This window comes from Pleurodeles waltl, chromosome 6 (assembly GCF_031143425.1).
Source record: "Pleurodeles waltl isolate 20211129_DDA chromosome 6, aPleWal1.hap1.20221129, whole genome shotgun sequence".
Lineage (NCBI taxonomy): Eukaryota > Metazoa > Chordata > Amphibia > Caudata > Salamandridae > Pleurodeles > Pleurodeles waltl.
Window position 1 is genome coordinate 408203288 of NC_090445.1, and position 16410 is coordinate 408219697.

The following is a 16410-nucleotide window of genomic DNA, read 5'->3' on the forward strand; positions in this document are numbered from 1 at the left end:
GGCGCCCATGTGTCAGGGGATTTATTTTTGCTGCCTGCCTCGCAGTACTACCTCTAAAAGAATCCCCTGTGTAGTGCAGACTCATGGTCAGCCATAGCTTTTGTTGTTTCTGTGTCCTTTTTCACCTTTTCCATCATCTGATCTATCTGTAGCAGAAAGAGGTTGTTCACGGTCGAACAGCAAATTCAACAAATGGTGCCGAACCTCAGGCTTAAATACTGACACCCGCAACAAGGCATGCCTCCTGAGGACAATGGTGTTAATATCTCATGCTGTGGTGTGTGAAGCGTTTAAGGGACAAGCAAATGCCTCAGTGGAGATTATATTTCCTCTTTCTTAACAGCTCCTCCTTCTTCTGCTTGTACTCTTCTTGGAGATCTCTGAGGGGTTCTTGTACCTCATTCCAGTGTGCTGAGATATACAGTGAGAGCAATCCTACAGAGTAAGTAATTCTCCTGTGTCCCCAGTTGTACAGCAACCCTCTCCTGCTACGCTGCTTTTCTTTCTCCTTTAGACCAGGGATTGTGTCCCCCTATGGCATAAGCATTTTCACACTTATGTGCAGTATGCATCACTAAAGAGTGGGGCAGTAGCTGTCCCCTTGATATAACTGGGGTGTAACTAGGATTGCCAGAGACTGCTGTGTATTGTTTTTTTTAGGGGGGGGGGGGATGTGTGAGGGGTAAATATCTCTAACCCTCACAGCTGTTATTGTGAGCATCTGTGAGAACTGCACCATGTTGTGTTTCGATAATGACTCTAAAGTAATGGTTTTCCTGTAGGACTTGCATGTTTTTGTGCAATAGCTAGGTATCCTTGTATCACCTTGAGGTAGCATGTAGTTTCATAAGGCGAGGAGGGTCTAGCTACGTAGAAATCTGGTTCTCAGTCACCTGGTGAATCAATATCCGAAACCTCTGATGATAAGGGGTGCCATAAGGGTCTGAAGGTTAAGTCTATCCTCCTTTCCACTGTGAAGAGAATGGTGATCCTTCTGTTGAGTATGGCTGAGAAGAAAACTGAAGAGGGGGTACTGTAGATGGTGGAGGTGGCTGCAAAGAGGGAGAAGCAGCTGGCTTGCAGGTAGCAGATATGACAATGGTCAGTCTTGGGATATTTTGTGTGGCACTGAGAGCAGTTCTAGAAAGGAGTTCTTTCCATCACTTCTGCTGCATTTGTGTTGTAGAATTCATCTAAGATGTCTGAGGCAAAAGCCCTAGTGGTTAGGCACCAAAGGTGCTGGCATCAGCTGTAGTGTTTGTGAGGAGAATAGGATGGTCATTCAAAGTCAATTCAGAAATTGTTGGGATTGATGAAAGGCCATGAGGGTCTGAAGAACGCAATTAACCGTGTCAAACATGGAGCTGAGTTGGGTCACGACCTATCCCTATGGTGGAAAAAAAACAGTCTAACATGGAGTTAAGGGAAGAGTGTATACACCTCATAGCTCGAAAACCTTCTTAGAAGAAAAATAACTTGCAAACATCCAAGCACAACAGAAGATGGCATGAGTATGCTAAGCATGCGTACCTATAGCAACAAATGCTACAAACATATACACATATATAACATGTTTTTAAGGATATTAGAGGGAGACAGTCAATTGAGCTGCAAACAATAAAGAGGTCGCACAGGGAACTACTACTTGTGGTGCAGGAATAGTCGTCAGTAATTCATTTCTGAGCACCAAGAGAAAAATTGTTCTGCAACTCACTTTATTCAGCCACCAGGGGCTTACTACCTGTTGCATTTGCCAAAGCAACAATGCCCTGGACAAGAATCCCAGTGTGTAGCCCAGTTTCCGAGCTTCTGGACTTATCTGTTCCGCTTCAAAGTAAAATTAAGTGTTGTCTGTGGAATCGGGCCACCCAAAAAGTTCTTCAAGGACCTTATCCTGATGGCACAACAGAGGCATCACTGATGAAACAGATGACTGTTCCTCAAACAGAACGTGCATTATTACGGTGTGTAAAGTCCTTGTGGAATGTTATGCAAAGCTTGAATGTGAAGAGATGCTGCACACACCACTAAGATCAAAACTGGAAGAGGAAAAAGTGTGTGAGAAAGAGCGAGAAGGTGGCAGGGGGAGTTTATGGAGCGAGAAAAGGGACATTGTATTTGACTGGCAGTTATGTTACACATACAGTGTGCGTTCTCTCACTAGAATGTTTGTGTGAATCTGGGAAAGGTACCCAAGACACGCCCACCTTTGCTCTGGAGTGTGGTATCCTCTTGCACTATTGTAACGCAACTTCTATCTCCATGGTGTGCACTTCTTACCAGCTCCATTTAAAATGCAATATTAAGGAGAATTGAATCTGGCGCTTGCAGCAGTCGAGAGAGCTGTGACATCACAAATGGCACTATGTATGCCAAAACACAATATTTTTAAAAGGTGCAGTCCAGGCAAACTGATGACGAGCCTCCTGTTCTTAATTTCTTTTGGGGCAAATATTTCTCACAAATACGTTAAAAACCCAGATTTTTTAATAGACACGGAATGCTGATATCACACAGAAGAATTAGTCGGAAATGAGAATGGCTCATATTCGTATGCAGCACTCCATGATAGTTATACTCAAACTGCTCCCACCATCCAGAGGGAGGCATGTTCCATATATATATGTGAGGGTGGTGGCCATCATCACTAGGGTAAGAAGCTATCTCTGCGATGTACATTAGATGTGACGACAAAAGAGGAGGAACACAGCAGAGTCTGTACTAAGTCCAACTGGCCCTCAGCTCTGCTTCAAAAATCAGAGTCCCATGTAGTGAAATGGAGCAACTACTGCAAAAGCTCTTCCCATGAGATGGGCTTTGAGAAGACTTCCCTTTCCAGCCACAAGTCATAGTTCATCTGGAAGTCCTCTGGGAGTTCTACTCGCTGGCCCAGCACACTCTGCAGACAGTTGTCAACTGGCACAAAGTCAGGATTGCTTTGAGCTCGGTCGTATCTTCTTGTGTTAAATCGCTCGATGTTGGCTCTAAGTGCACATTCCTCTGCTTGGAAATCCCAAGGACGGGCATCCAGATCTGAAAGAGGGAATTAAACTACTTGAGTGATAAGGATAGAACATAAGTAATGTTTATTTAATCTCTATCTCCACACTCCTGTTTCTCACACTACAAACTGTCGATCTCAGATGCCACCACAACTGTTCTCCTGCCTCACTGCCAGTACACTGCCTCTTCAACATGTCATGCTGATTGCTCGTAGGTCACTAATGCTGTCCTGTTCCCAATTTGCTCTCAATATCTCATTCTCTTGAGTTGTACTAAGCAGATGTTTTATTCTCCATGTATCCTTAAAGCCTCTTTCCTTTCCTGCATGCTATGCCCTAAAGGCTCTTATCTTCTTGTAAACCATTTTAATGCAGATCATCTCCCACACACCTTACTTCTGCAGCCCCCCCTGTAATCCCTGAACATTGTAATTTATATATATATGGAAAATATCACTTACCCAGTGTACATCTGTTCATGGCATGTTCTGCTGCAGATTCGCATATGGATTCCGACATCTTGTGTTGGGCTTGGAGTGTTACAAGTTGTTTTTCTTCGAAGAAGTCTTTTAGAATCATGGGATCAAGTGACTACTTCTCTTCGGTTCCACTGCGCATGGGCATTGACTCCATTGTTAGATTGTTTTCCCGCAGAGGGTAAAGGAAGGAGTGATAGAGTATATAGGTGTAAAAGAAAGAGATGTCAATGCAAATGTAAATCTTCCGGGGAGGGTGCATGTGAAACTGCAGCAGAACATGCCACGAACAGATGTACACTGGGTAAGTGACATTTCCCATTCAATGGCATGTGTAGCTGCAGATACACTTGCTATGCATAGACTGCAAAGCAGTTTGTCCTCCTACAAAATAGCAGTGGCTAGCCTGTAGGAGTTGAAGTTGTTTGAATTATTGTTCTTAGAATAGCTTGGCCTACTGTGGCTTGCTGTTGTGATAATACGTCTATACAGTAGTGTTTAGTATGAGGTGTTGACCATGTAGCTGCTTTACATATTTCAGCCATTAATATATTTCCTAAAAAAGCCATTGTTGCACCTTTCTTTTGTGTAGAATGTGCTTTAGGAGTAATTAAACGCTGTCCTTTTGCTTTGATATAGCATGTTTATATGCACCTTACAATCCATCTTGCTAAATCTTGTTTTGATATAGGATTGCCTGTATGTGGTAGTTGGAAAACCACAAAGAGTTGTTTAGTCTTTCTAAATGGTTTAGTTCTGTCTATATAGTACATTAGAACTCTTTTGAGGTCTAATGTATGTAGAGTGCTTTCTGACACAGAATCTGGCTGTGGGAAGAAGACTGGCAGGTCCACTGTTTGATTAATATGAAATGGTGAGACTACTTTTGGTTGAAACTTTGGATGTTCTTAGTACAACTTTATGTTTGTGTACTTGAAAGAAAGGTTCCTCAAGAGTAAAAGCTTGGATTTCACTTACTCTTCTTAAAGAAGTAATTGCCACTAGGAAGGCAACTTTCCATGTTAGAAATTGAATTTGGCACGAGTGCATTGGTTCAAAGGGTGGACCCATAAGTCTTGTAAGCACCATATTTAGATTCCAAGATGGAACTAGTGGTGTTCTGAGTGGAATAATGTGTTTTAAGCCTTCCGTGAAAGCTTTAATGACAGGAACTCTAAACAAAGAGCTATGTTGGATATTTTGTAAATATGCAGAAATTGCAGTAAGGTGTATTTTTATTGAAGAAGATGCTAAATTTGATTTTTGTAAATGAAGTAAATAACATACAATATCTTGTATTGATGCTGTAAGAGGATCTATATTTTTAGATTGACAGTTATAGATAAATCTTTTCCATTTGTTTGCATAGCGCTGTCTAGTAGTGGGATTTCTTGCTTGTTTAATGACTTCCATACATTCTGATGGGAGTTGTAAATATCCAAATTCTATGACCTCAGGAGCCAAATTGCTAGATTGAGAGCTTTGGGATTTGGATGTCTGATTTGACCTCTGTTTTGTGTCAACAGATCTGGTCTACTTGGGAGTTTGGAACTATAGATAGATCTAGTAATGTTGTGTACCATGGCTGACGTGCCCATGTTGGTGCTATGAGTATCATGTTGAGTGAAGTTTGACGCAACTTGTTAACTAGAAACGGAAGGAGTGGGAGAGGGGAGAAAAGCGTATGCAAATATCCCTGACCAATTGATCCATAGAGCATTGCCCTTGGATAGGGGATGTGGGTGTCTGGATGCGAAGTTTTGGCATTTTGTGTTTCCCATTGTTGCAAATAGGTCTATGTTTGGTGTTCCCCACTTTTGAGGATAAATCTCCCATTCGTGAGTTTGTTGGTGATTTCTGCTGAGGATATCTGCCAACTGATTGTCTGTCCCTGGGATGTACTGTGCTAATAGATGAATTTGGTTGTGGATTTCCATTTCCAAATTTTTAGGGCTAGAAGGGACAGCTGGGACGAATGTGTCCCTCCCTGTTTGTTGAGATAATACATGGTTGTAATGTTGTCTGTTTTGATAAGAACATTCTTCTGTGTGAGAAGAGGTCGAAAAGCTTTGAGGTCCAGAAACACAGCTAATAACTTCAAGTGGTTTATGTGTAGCTGTTTCAGTTTGACATCCCATTGTCCTTGAATGTTTTGATTGTTTAGGTTAGCTCCCCAACCAATCATAGATGCATCTGTTGTAATTATGGTCTGAGGCACAGGGTCTTGAAATGATCGTCCTCTGATTAAATTGGTGCAATTCCACCACTGAAGGGACATGTATGTTTGGCAGTCTATCAACACTAGATCTTGGAGTTGACCGTGTGCCTGTGACCATTGTTGTGCAAGGCACTGTTGTAAGGGCCGCATGTTTAGTCTTGAGTGTGGAACAATTGCAATACATGATGCCATAATTCCTAAAATTTTCATGACACGTCTGACCATGTATTGTTGATTTGTTCGTACTTGTGTGATTATATTTTGGAAAGCTTGTTTCCTTTGTGTATTTGGATATGCTAGAGCTTGTTGAGTATTTGGTATCGCACCCAAATACTGTTGTATTTGTGCTAGTTGAAGGTGTGATTTTTGGTAGTTTATTGAGAAGCCTAGTATGTGCAAGGTTTGTATTACATAATGCGTATGATTTTGGCATTGTGTATGACTGCTTGATTTTTATTAGCCAATCGTCTAGATATGGGAAGACATGTATATGTTGTCTTCTTAGGTAGGCAGCCACTACTACCAAGCACTTTGTGAATACCCTTGGCGCGGTTGTTATTCCAAAGGATAACTCTTTGAATTTGTAGTGTTTTCCCTGAATGACAAACCTGAGGTATTTTCTGTATTCAGGATGGATGGGTATGTGAAAATACGCATCTTCGAGGTATAAGGCTGTCATGAAATCTTGTTTTTGTAGTAGTCGGATGACATCCTGTAAAGTTATCATGTGAAAATGTTCTGACAGGATGTAAAGATTGAGGGGCCTGAGGACTAATACTGGCCTAAGGGTGCCATCTTTTTTGGAAATTAGAAAGTATAGTGAATAAACTCCTGTTTCTATCTGAGACTGTGGAACCAATTTGATTGCTTGTTTGATTAGTAGAGATTGGACCTCTTCTTGTAACAGAATTGTGTGTTCTGTGGATAGTTTGTGTAACCTTGGTGGAATATTTGGAGGAGTGTTTATCAATTCTAGGCAATAGCCATTGCGGATAATTGATAGCACCCATTTGTCTGTGGTAATATTTTGCCAATTTGTGTGGAACTTTTGTAGTCTTCCTCCCACAGGAGAGGTGTGGAGTGGAAGGGAATGTGGGAAGTCACTGTTTTGGGTGCTGTGGAGGCTGCTTAGATGCCTGAAATTTTCCTCTATGTTTGGGGTGTTGTCCTCTTTATGTGCCTCTAAAACTACCACGCTGGTATTGCGGTTGGTAGGTTGGCTTTGTCTGAGAGGTTGATGCCTCTGAGGGCTGTGCTCTGAAACCACCTCGAAACTGAGGTTTACGAAATTACCCCCCATATGGTGCAGAGTAGAGTGCACCCATTGCCTTTGCTGTGTCAGAGTCTTTTTGCAATTTTTCGATAGCGGTGTCTACTTCTGGCCCAAAAATATGTTTTTGGGCGAACAGCATGTTCAACACAGCCTGCTGCATTTCTGGCTTGAATCCAGACGATTTGAGCCATGCATGTCTATGTATAGTGACTGCAGTGTTGACACTCCTAGCAGAGGTATCTGCTGCATCTAGGGCAGATCTTATCTAGTTGTTTGCAATGGCTTGCCCTTCCTGTCGTGCCCTTTTCTGGTGTTCTTTAGGCAGATGCTGTATTTTGTCCTGCATCTCGGCCCAATGGGCTCTGTCATAGGGAGCTAATAGTGCTTGCGAGTTGGCTATCCTCCACTGATTTGCTGCCTGGGACGCAACTCGTTTCCCCGCAGCATCAAATTTCCTGCTTTCTTTCTCAGGAGGGGGTGCATCTCCTGATGACTGACTATTTTCCCTCTTCCTGGCAGCGCTAACTACAACAGAGTCAGGAGGTACCTGATGGGTGATATAATCAGGGTCAGAGGGTGCAGGTTTATATTTCTTCTCTATTCTAGGTGTTATGATGTGTGCCTTTACTGCTTCGTTAAAGATCTGATCTGCATGTTTTACCATGCCTGGGAGCATTGGGAGGCATTGGCACCTAGAACGAATTGAGGATAGAGTGTTGAATAAAAAACCCTCTTCTAGTGGCTCTGTATGCATGGTAACACCATCATATGCTGCAGCCCTAGTTATCACCTTGTTATAGACAGTACTATCCTCAGGTGGTGATGGTTTAGAGGGATAGCTGTCTGGATCAATACTTGGGGTCAGGGTCATAAAGATCCCCTGGATCAACACTGTCCTGTTGTAAATCATATGAATGAGTGGGTGAATGCATTGGTGTAGGGCTGGTAGGAGGAGAGGTAGGTAGGTGGGGAGAATGAGGAGGAGAGTGAGGAGAAGAAGACTGAGGAGGTGGTGGTTTCTCCTTCTGCTTTGGCACTTTAGCTGGAGGCTGCATCATCTTTGTTTTTAAAGGAGGTGCTGTAAGAATTCTTCCTGTTTCTTTATGGATGTGGATCCTGGATTGCCTTTCAGCCATAATTTCTAGAATTGGTTCTGCCTCTAACTCTTCTTCAGAGGTTTTGTGGCTTTCTTGAAGTCTTTTCGAAAGTCCACGCTCCTCTCTGTGTATGTTGGTCTTTTCAGCTCCGAAGCGTGCTTTTTCGGTATTGAAAAAGATGAGGACGAAGGTTTCGGCTCCGAAACTGGCTTTCTTATTTTCAACTCCAAAAATTGATGTCTACTGGATTCGGAAACTGAGGTTTTTGTTGTCTCTGAGGTTTTTGGAGGTGTGGCATTTTTCGGTGCCGAACTGGGAGGTCGGTCACCGACAGTCTTTTTTCGGGCCGAGCCATGGCCTTCCGGCAGTGGCGTACCCAAGGTCTTTTTGTTTTTTCTTTTGTGAGGGTGCACTGGCAGACATACTCACATGTTGTCCTGCTGTGACTGGTTTGTCTTCCTCTGATTCCTGCTCCGAATCTCGAACAGAGACTGCTGTCTGCATCAATTCTTCCTCTTCTACGTTGAGATGTTCCCCGCTCTTCGACACCATTTCGAGCCCTCTTGCTCTTCGGTCTCTAAGAGTCTTTTTCGATCGGAAGGATTAACAGGCCTCGCAGTTTTCTTCCTGATGGTCTGGGGAACAGTAGAGATTGCAAACCAGATGCTGGGCTGTGTTTGGGTACTTCGCGTGGCATCGAGGACAGAATCGGAATGGAGTCCAATCAATGGGGCTTTCCACGCAGTCGCACGAACAGGCCGAAGTTGGGCACGCGTGCCCCGACGGGCAAACAAAGTTGTTTTCCCGACGGTACTGCTGTGTTGATGGAAAAAGATGAACCCGATCGATACAATGCCGACAAAAAGAGAGTTTTACAAAGTTTTCCGAATCGAAACCTCGGAGCGAGAGGAAACACGTCCGAACCCGACGGCAGAAAGAAAACAATCTAACAATGGAGTCGATGCCCATGCACAATGGAACCGAAGAGGAGTAGTCACTCGATCCCGTGACTCAAAAAGACTTCTTCGAAGAAAAACAAGTTGTAACACTCCGAGCCCAACACTAGGTGGTGGACTAATGCACAGCATGTGTACCTGCAGCTACACATGCCATCATATATGTAGCTAGCCTAGTGTATGCCACCATTCCTTTAGGCCCCTGCTTTGGCACACACACTATTAGAGGCCTCTCTCCTCCAGATTAGAACTATACAACCCACAACATAAAACTTGCTCATGTAGATCCTGCTCTCTCCTCATGCAGACTCTGGCAGAAGACCTCATACCATTCCCATACGCCCAGTCATCATTGAGCCGGTGCCGCACTTTCTGGTAAATAGCTGACATGGTTTTCATGTTGCTCTTTCGCCACTGTCGGCCAAGGTATTTGGTCTGCACCTTCAGCAGTTTCAAGACATAAAGCTGCATCATCGCCTGCTTCACCTTTAGGGCACGCTTAAGTATAGGAGCTGACTTGAACACAACCAACATCTGTAAGACACAATGAGGCTCATGAGTCACAGGAAGGGGGCACAAGAGAAGTCTTCTGGCATCAAAACCCTACCAATATTCATGAGCCAGAGGCGACTGAAAAGGTTACTAGCAGATCTCTGTATAATCAAATATATGCCAGAAATTCTCCAAATGGAGTAAAGGTTAGTGATTTTTTTTTAAAAGACTTAGCATGGATTCATATAAAAAAGCAGAATGTTATCTCCAACCTTTTTTCTAGTCAGAGCTACATATGATAAATGAAAATCATCATAAGCTACTACTGTTTTCTGATAATGACTCCATCAGACTAGATAGGATTAGTGGCCACCACATGCAAGATTACCAGCAGTGATCCCCTTTGTGCATTAGACAGGGTTGCAAGCAGTAATGTAAAAAATAAAATAAAAATAAAAAGTATTTCCATTTAGAATGCCTCTACCTGGGTAATATTTGACAGCCAAAGCTGCAATGCCCCTGGCTCCACAGTAATATTAGTACTAGTTCTATCTAAAGTCACATGATGTTATCACTCAACTATCAGTTTTAAATATATTTTGGAAATTCAGCCATTTTGTTTTCAAAAATCAACTGTAGAGTTCCAGCAATTACAAAGTTTCATCTCAAACATTTGTTTCAGTTGTGGGATACAGACATTAATTCAAATAATCAATGGCCTCTAATTTAGAAGACTGGGCTGCACACGGGAGGGCTAGTTATAGATAACCCATGGGCTACCTATTTGTTAAAGAAGCCTGAACTAAATACTCGCCCGCGGCAATGAGGGAAGTAAATAGCATGCACTCAACACATTCCTGAGCTCACTGAATCCCACCACCATGGTTCTACGGTTATGCTTTGTTCACCATTGTTCTTGAGTGCTTCCATTTTGTCAACTTGTTTAGTATCCTCAGGAGATTGATACAGGAAAAGAGGTTCCTCCAGCAAAACTGGTTGTTATCACCAGCTTCCTGCGAAGTCAAAAAGTCACAAAGATGGGTGTTATTCAAGGCTGACAATGTCAAAAGCAAAGACTGCAGGGAACACAGGAGTAAAACAGAAGAGCTTAAGGGCAGCACTCCCATGCATACAAGATGCTCACCAGGCTCTCTGCTGTTAACTCTGGCAATTCATGTACCACACAGTATGGATAATCCAAGACAGAAATGCTAATAAAGAAAGAAACACAAACAACTATTAGACTATGTGGAAAGAAGCACAATCAACTGAGAATAACCAAATTAAATTAACAATACCCCAGCTCTCCTCTGCGTTATGAAAAGCAGGATGCCCATGCTTCATCTGAACACCCTCAAAGACAGGGCCTTGTAATCCCAGAACTGAGGATCAACTCTTTACTATGCTTTTTCAAGGTCTGGGAGCATCCTATTCTACAGACTTAGATCACCCTGAATCAACAATACACACCTCTCCCACGTCCCAGTACTGAAGATGTACAACAGAACTGCAGCACCTCCCTTGTGTTGTCCAGTGCCAAAGAGGAACTGACAACAGTCAGGCAACTCCAGTCACATCCACCAACCACCAGCTCCCTTACACAGTGTGCACCTCAGAATTAAAATGATTCTTGTAAGCATAATTTAGCAGCTTGAGACTATTTTAGATTAAAATGCTGCCTGTCATTACTCAAATATAGCGGCTGGCCTCGCAGCACTACTCCATTCTGTGTATATCACTGTTATAATGCACACCTTTCCCTGGGCTCTGCAACAAGTCGTAATCCGTAAATCATTTGTTATCGTTCACAGAACTCAAATCAGCAATTGTTGACAGTAACTCCACATATCTTGTTCCTGAGAGTGTGCCACAATCAGACAACCTATTCTTCAACGTACGGCACCCACTGATAATGTATTGTCAAAACAGAACAGCTGTTCTTGGTATTGCCCTGTTCCAAGGCAGTGACCCTAGATCACATTTTGTTACCAGGCCACGCTCCTAGCCCCCCAGTTTACCTGTTCTTTGCTGTGATGTACGACATGATGTTCTGATTGAAGAATTTCAGTATTAACGGGATGCAATTTGCAAATACCAGATGTTGTGCAGTGTATTCAAACTAAAGGGAGAGAAAAAAAAAGACACTGAATGTAACATCAACTGGCACAGACCACACCAATCACAGCATAAACACATAACAGTACACCATCTACAGTACCCAGGACAACAGTCCCTAGGGCAGCGATGAGAGAAGCTGCATAAACAAAGAGACTGCACCTTAAACCCATCACAGCATAGGCAAGAGACCACCCTAATTCTGGTGCCAGATGAGTCCGCAGGAGTCGAAGAGCTAGACAAGACGTCACGAACTGCAGCATATGCAACAGACCACATCAGTCACAGTTCTTAGAGAACCACAGTGGACCTAGTTAAGCACCTGGGTGAAAATAGTTATGGATCTGCCCACGGGGAGGGGGGGGAGATGGAGGAGGGGGGCAGCTGTTAGCATTATGTCTCATCGTTTACCTGATACACATGATTTAGCTTGAAGTGCTTGAGAAGCAGCAGGAGAACAGCTGAAATTGCCTTTACAATTATTTCTTTGTGCCGATTCACGTCCACTCCGAGCTTCATACTCTGCAGTACTGTTGTACTGAAAAACAAACACAGCAAGCAAACCATGGGATGGGAACAGACTGCACTCAAAAACAATACTAAAAGTAAACAGCACTCACACGTTAGTACTGAAATCAAACAAACACTCCAAATTATGAAGTGAAAAAAATAGCATTAAAATCTTGTCAAACAAACACAGATTTTGGAAAGCCGGTGTCAGATTCCATCAATCAGACTCAATCAGGCATTGCTTCAAGCTTCACAGGTATTCCTACTGCAACCCTCCAAAGTGTCTGGGGTCCTTCTCTGGAGCAGTAGCCGGAATGTAAATGAGCTCCTTGGCAGCTTTTAAACTGTGCCTCACCTCACAACAGTATAAGGACTACTTTAGAGACGCCTTTCTATCACTACATTCGGACAAAAACATTCTGTCCCTATTTAACGCAATGCAACAGAATCCAATGACATCTATAGGGCGAGTGAGGAACTAGCCCATTTATTGTAACTGCTTCCACATCATCTGTCGACATATCCTCTCCATAACCCAAGATCTCACGTATAGACCTTCACTTACGGCATTTCCTCAGGGAGCACATCGGCCAGAATGTTAATGGAGTCTGTCTTTGCTTTAGAGGTGGGAGCTGCGGCCAGAAGAATCTTCAGTAAGGCAATCTGTGGAGGGTAACAGGATGAGAGAAAAAAAAAAATAGGATGGTTTCCATTATTTTAGCCCTCTACAGATGGGTGTAGATTGCTGAAGCAAGTAGACAGAACAGGAAATGCTTCTAAAAATAAGATTGCTACTATTTTATTAATGTTTAGAGCCCTTCAGTATGACAAAGCCCGTCTTCACCCTCGAGCACCAGCCATCTCCACCCAGTTCCTATGAGTTTTGTTTTCTGACATAGAAGCCTATTGCGTGGCATATTCAAATTAGGCGCGGGGAGACAGGTGTTGGGAGGCAGGCAGACTGGTTACAAGTAACCATATTTTTTCTTACTCTGTTTAATTGCCCCCCTTCCTTCCCAACTGGAAAGACTCAGACTACGCAATACAAATCTCCGGGATGGGACGGAAGTCGCCTTGCTCATAAAAAATAGCTTCATAGAGCCTCTTCATCTAATGCTGCATATTTTCAAGAAAATTGAATATTGAGTTATGCGTACAGTAAATATGACAGACACTGCACTCAACACCCTACAAATATCTCTGCAAATGGGACGTATTTGAAAGACACCTAATATTGCCTTTGCTTTGATAGGATAAACCTAGTCTCAGAGGATGGCTTGTCACAGTCTCCAAGATGTATTTCGATGGTGTTGATATATGTTATATACATTAACACGTCAACGCTGTTCATGTTTGTGACGTTGAGTGTGTACATTTAATAGTAGGCATACAATGAGGCCTTAAATAAATGAGATACCCGCTTTACTGGTGAAACCAAGCAGAAATGTTTTGTGTGTGGAAAACCTTCTAATCTGCAATGACATTGAAAGAGGATTTTTTTTTTTTATCTCTGTGCTACTATTTTTTGGCGAAACCTATGACAGAAGGGCTTTTTCTATCTTCTGCAGCATGATCTTGCTAATGCTTTGGTGTCTGTGCTTATGGGTTTTTGAAAATAACATTACAAAAATAATAACATTGTGCTTGGCTGCATGTTACAACATGGGGGGTTCCTAAAGATAGCGCCCCAACCCCACCTCCTTCATAGAAACCAATATGTATTTGGATGAAAGGAATACAAGTAATTTCTAAAAAGGGAAGGGTTGAGAGAGAAATGCACAGATGGCAAACATGATGTCCATCTTAGCATATAACTGAGAACCCTCCAGTTCAAATCACATACGCTGAGAAGTGTTAAATGACTCAGTAATACAAAGCACAACCATATGATGCAGCAAGGGAAATACAGAGTTCTAGAGGAAGTAGGAAGGTACATGTGATGAATAATGTTTGTGGTCTTTTTCTTCATTGTGATAATACTCATGAACACTGAGTTATTGATTATTGTGGCAAGAATTCGAATGCATATCACAACTGAGTAAGTATAACTCATAACAAACACTAATATAAAAAAAACAAAGGTTTACTCATCTGGAGGCTTGGTCAGGGTCTTTTATCAATACTCTAAGACTAAGAACTTCTCATATAGGTCTGTTTGAATACAGAAAACTAAACAGCTCTCTCAGCATTTTCAAGAAGTCAGCATTTTCAAGAGGAGGGGTTGGGAGATACCAGTCAGTGTCAGTGGAAGGAAAGTCTTTGAGAAGGTTTTCCGCCTGCCTCTGCAATTAGACTGTTTGACTCCCAGATGGTGCTAGATGTAGCTATCTTGTCTATTGGCACCACGGGTTGTCCAGGCACTGCTTCAGAGGGACACAGTGAAAGTCCATCTTACATGTAGAAGTTTGTGGCACAGCCTGGTAGCCAAAGAATGGTATGCAAATCCACTTTCCATGTGCCTTTTACATACTCCCATACGAGAAATTACATTTTCCCCAATTTATTCCCTTATTTTATTTCTCTCCGCATAGGAAATTCCATTAAAGGTTCATGTTTAAAAACATTGCTCCAGTGCACTTCAAGAGACTGCCTTTTTACAGTGGTGCGCAGTATCCAATTATAAACAACCGTCTCTAAAGCCATATTCCTTCTCAGCGGAAAAGAAACCAAGTGGAACAGAAAAGTAAATCAAGATAGCTACAAAAGCAGCCAAGGGGGTGAACATGGGACATTATGACAGGATATGGACAGTCACGAGATATGGTGAAAAAAGGAGAACTGTGAGAAGGAAAATAGAAAAGGAAAGCATGAAGACTGACATCAGAAAGCAATGAGAAATTCACGGAGGAGGAGGACAGGGCATGCAGAAATCGTACTTTGGGAATAATAAAAGGAAAACACAGAAAGAGGTACGTCAGAAATAGGTAGAGTTTCAGTCGTGAGAGTGGCTGGACAAATGAGGATGATAGAAAGTTAGAAATTGAGAGGTGAGAGGGCAACTCGGAGGTTGAGACAACAAAGGTAAAGACTGAGGTGAACATCTGAGAAATTATCTTGGCCTCAGCACAGGGTGATGCCATTACCCCAGGTGGGGATGATTTGTATTATCATGAGTCAGTCCGGCATAATTGTTGCATTCTAGTCATTATATTATAGTTGTCCTGGCATAAGGCGTCCTTTGACATATTGTGGACATTCTAGGCATTATGATGACTTTTCTAGACATACTGTGACCATTCTATAAATTAGAGTGACACTGCCATAAAGTACCCATCTACTGCATATTGTACCATTCTAGGTAATATGGAAGCTTGGCAAAAGGTATATTAGTATATTTAGGGGATTTAGTATATTTTGGGGATTTTACGCATGGTAGCCCTGGCATAACATTCCTGTTGCTGACATCTGGGAGGGGATTCCTAGCATCCTGTTAGCCATCCATGGCATAATAACGACATGACATTTGGTAGATAAGTTTGGTATATAGTCATTAGGTGGAATTATTGTCACTATTCCAGACTCAGTGATGGCCTTCCCTGGCACATGACGGCCATACATGGATTTTTTTGCATCATGCCATCAGGTTGGCATAGCTAGCATCCAGTGGATGCCACATGCACCCCCTAACAAGCATATGTGGTTGTGATACTTAGACATGTGAGGCAGAGTCTGTCCATGTGGGGCCGTAGCACCTGAAAATGTGTGATGAAAATGGCAGACTGCTACTCGGGACACAACTAATGTATTTTCTTAAAATAATCATCAATATTTTAGTGCCAATATGGTATATTAAAACAATGTACAAGTTTCTGTTTAGGTGACCTAGGTATATTTACGCAAAATGAAAAGCTGGCACGTGACAATAAAATGTGTTTTTTTAATCAAGAATTGAAAAGCTGACATTTAGGGACAAATGATTACATTTCCTTAATATATTTTGAACACTTGTTTAAAGGATATATCATGGTGAGCTAGGGACACTTACTGATGTACCTCTGGTGGCAAATATAACAAAATGGTTAATTACCAGCAGGAGTAGTTTAGCAGCTGGAAGAGTTTTCTGTATTCACGTGCTGTGCACTATTCTGTCATCTAGTGGTTAGGTCCTGAATTGTTTTTTTTTCCTTTTCTCTCTTTATTTTCTGTGGATATCGACCACCACAATTTGGTGGTATGTCCATCCCCTTGTGTGACGTCAGACGCCACCCCGGATGACCCTGTATGTAGTTGCCATCTTCTGATTTTGTTTTTTGGGGGAGGCGGGGCTTTTT

At 42.4% G+C, this 16410-nt stretch overlaps 1 protein-coding gene across 2 annotated transcripts in view; it reads right to left on the bottom strand.

Moving 5' to 3' along the window:
• Positions 1 to 1696: 1696 nt before the first annotated feature.
• Positions 1697 to 16410, bottom strand: part of STRIP1 (striatin interacting protein 1) — a 263231-nt gene continuing 248517 nt past the window's right edge. For both annotated transcript variants that reach the window (XM_069238339.1, XM_069238338.1), the window contains exons 15-21: positions 12705 to 12802; positions 12041 to 12167; positions 11533 to 11633; positions 10659 to 10725; positions 10423 to 10527; positions 9352 to 9556; positions 1697 to 3033 (exon numbers count right to left, since the gene is read on the bottom strand). In XM_069238339.1, the coding sequence (XP_069094440.1) occupies positions 2786 to 3033; positions 9352 to 9556; positions 10423 to 10527; positions 10659 to 10725; positions 11533 to 11633; positions 12041 to 12167; positions 12705 to 12802 (951 nt within the window). In that variant the 3' untranslated portion in view covers positions 1697 to 2785. The remainder of the gene's footprint in view (positions 3034 to 9351; positions 9557 to 10422; positions 10528 to 10658; positions 10726 to 11532; positions 11634 to 12040; positions 12168 to 12704; positions 12803 to 16410) is intronic.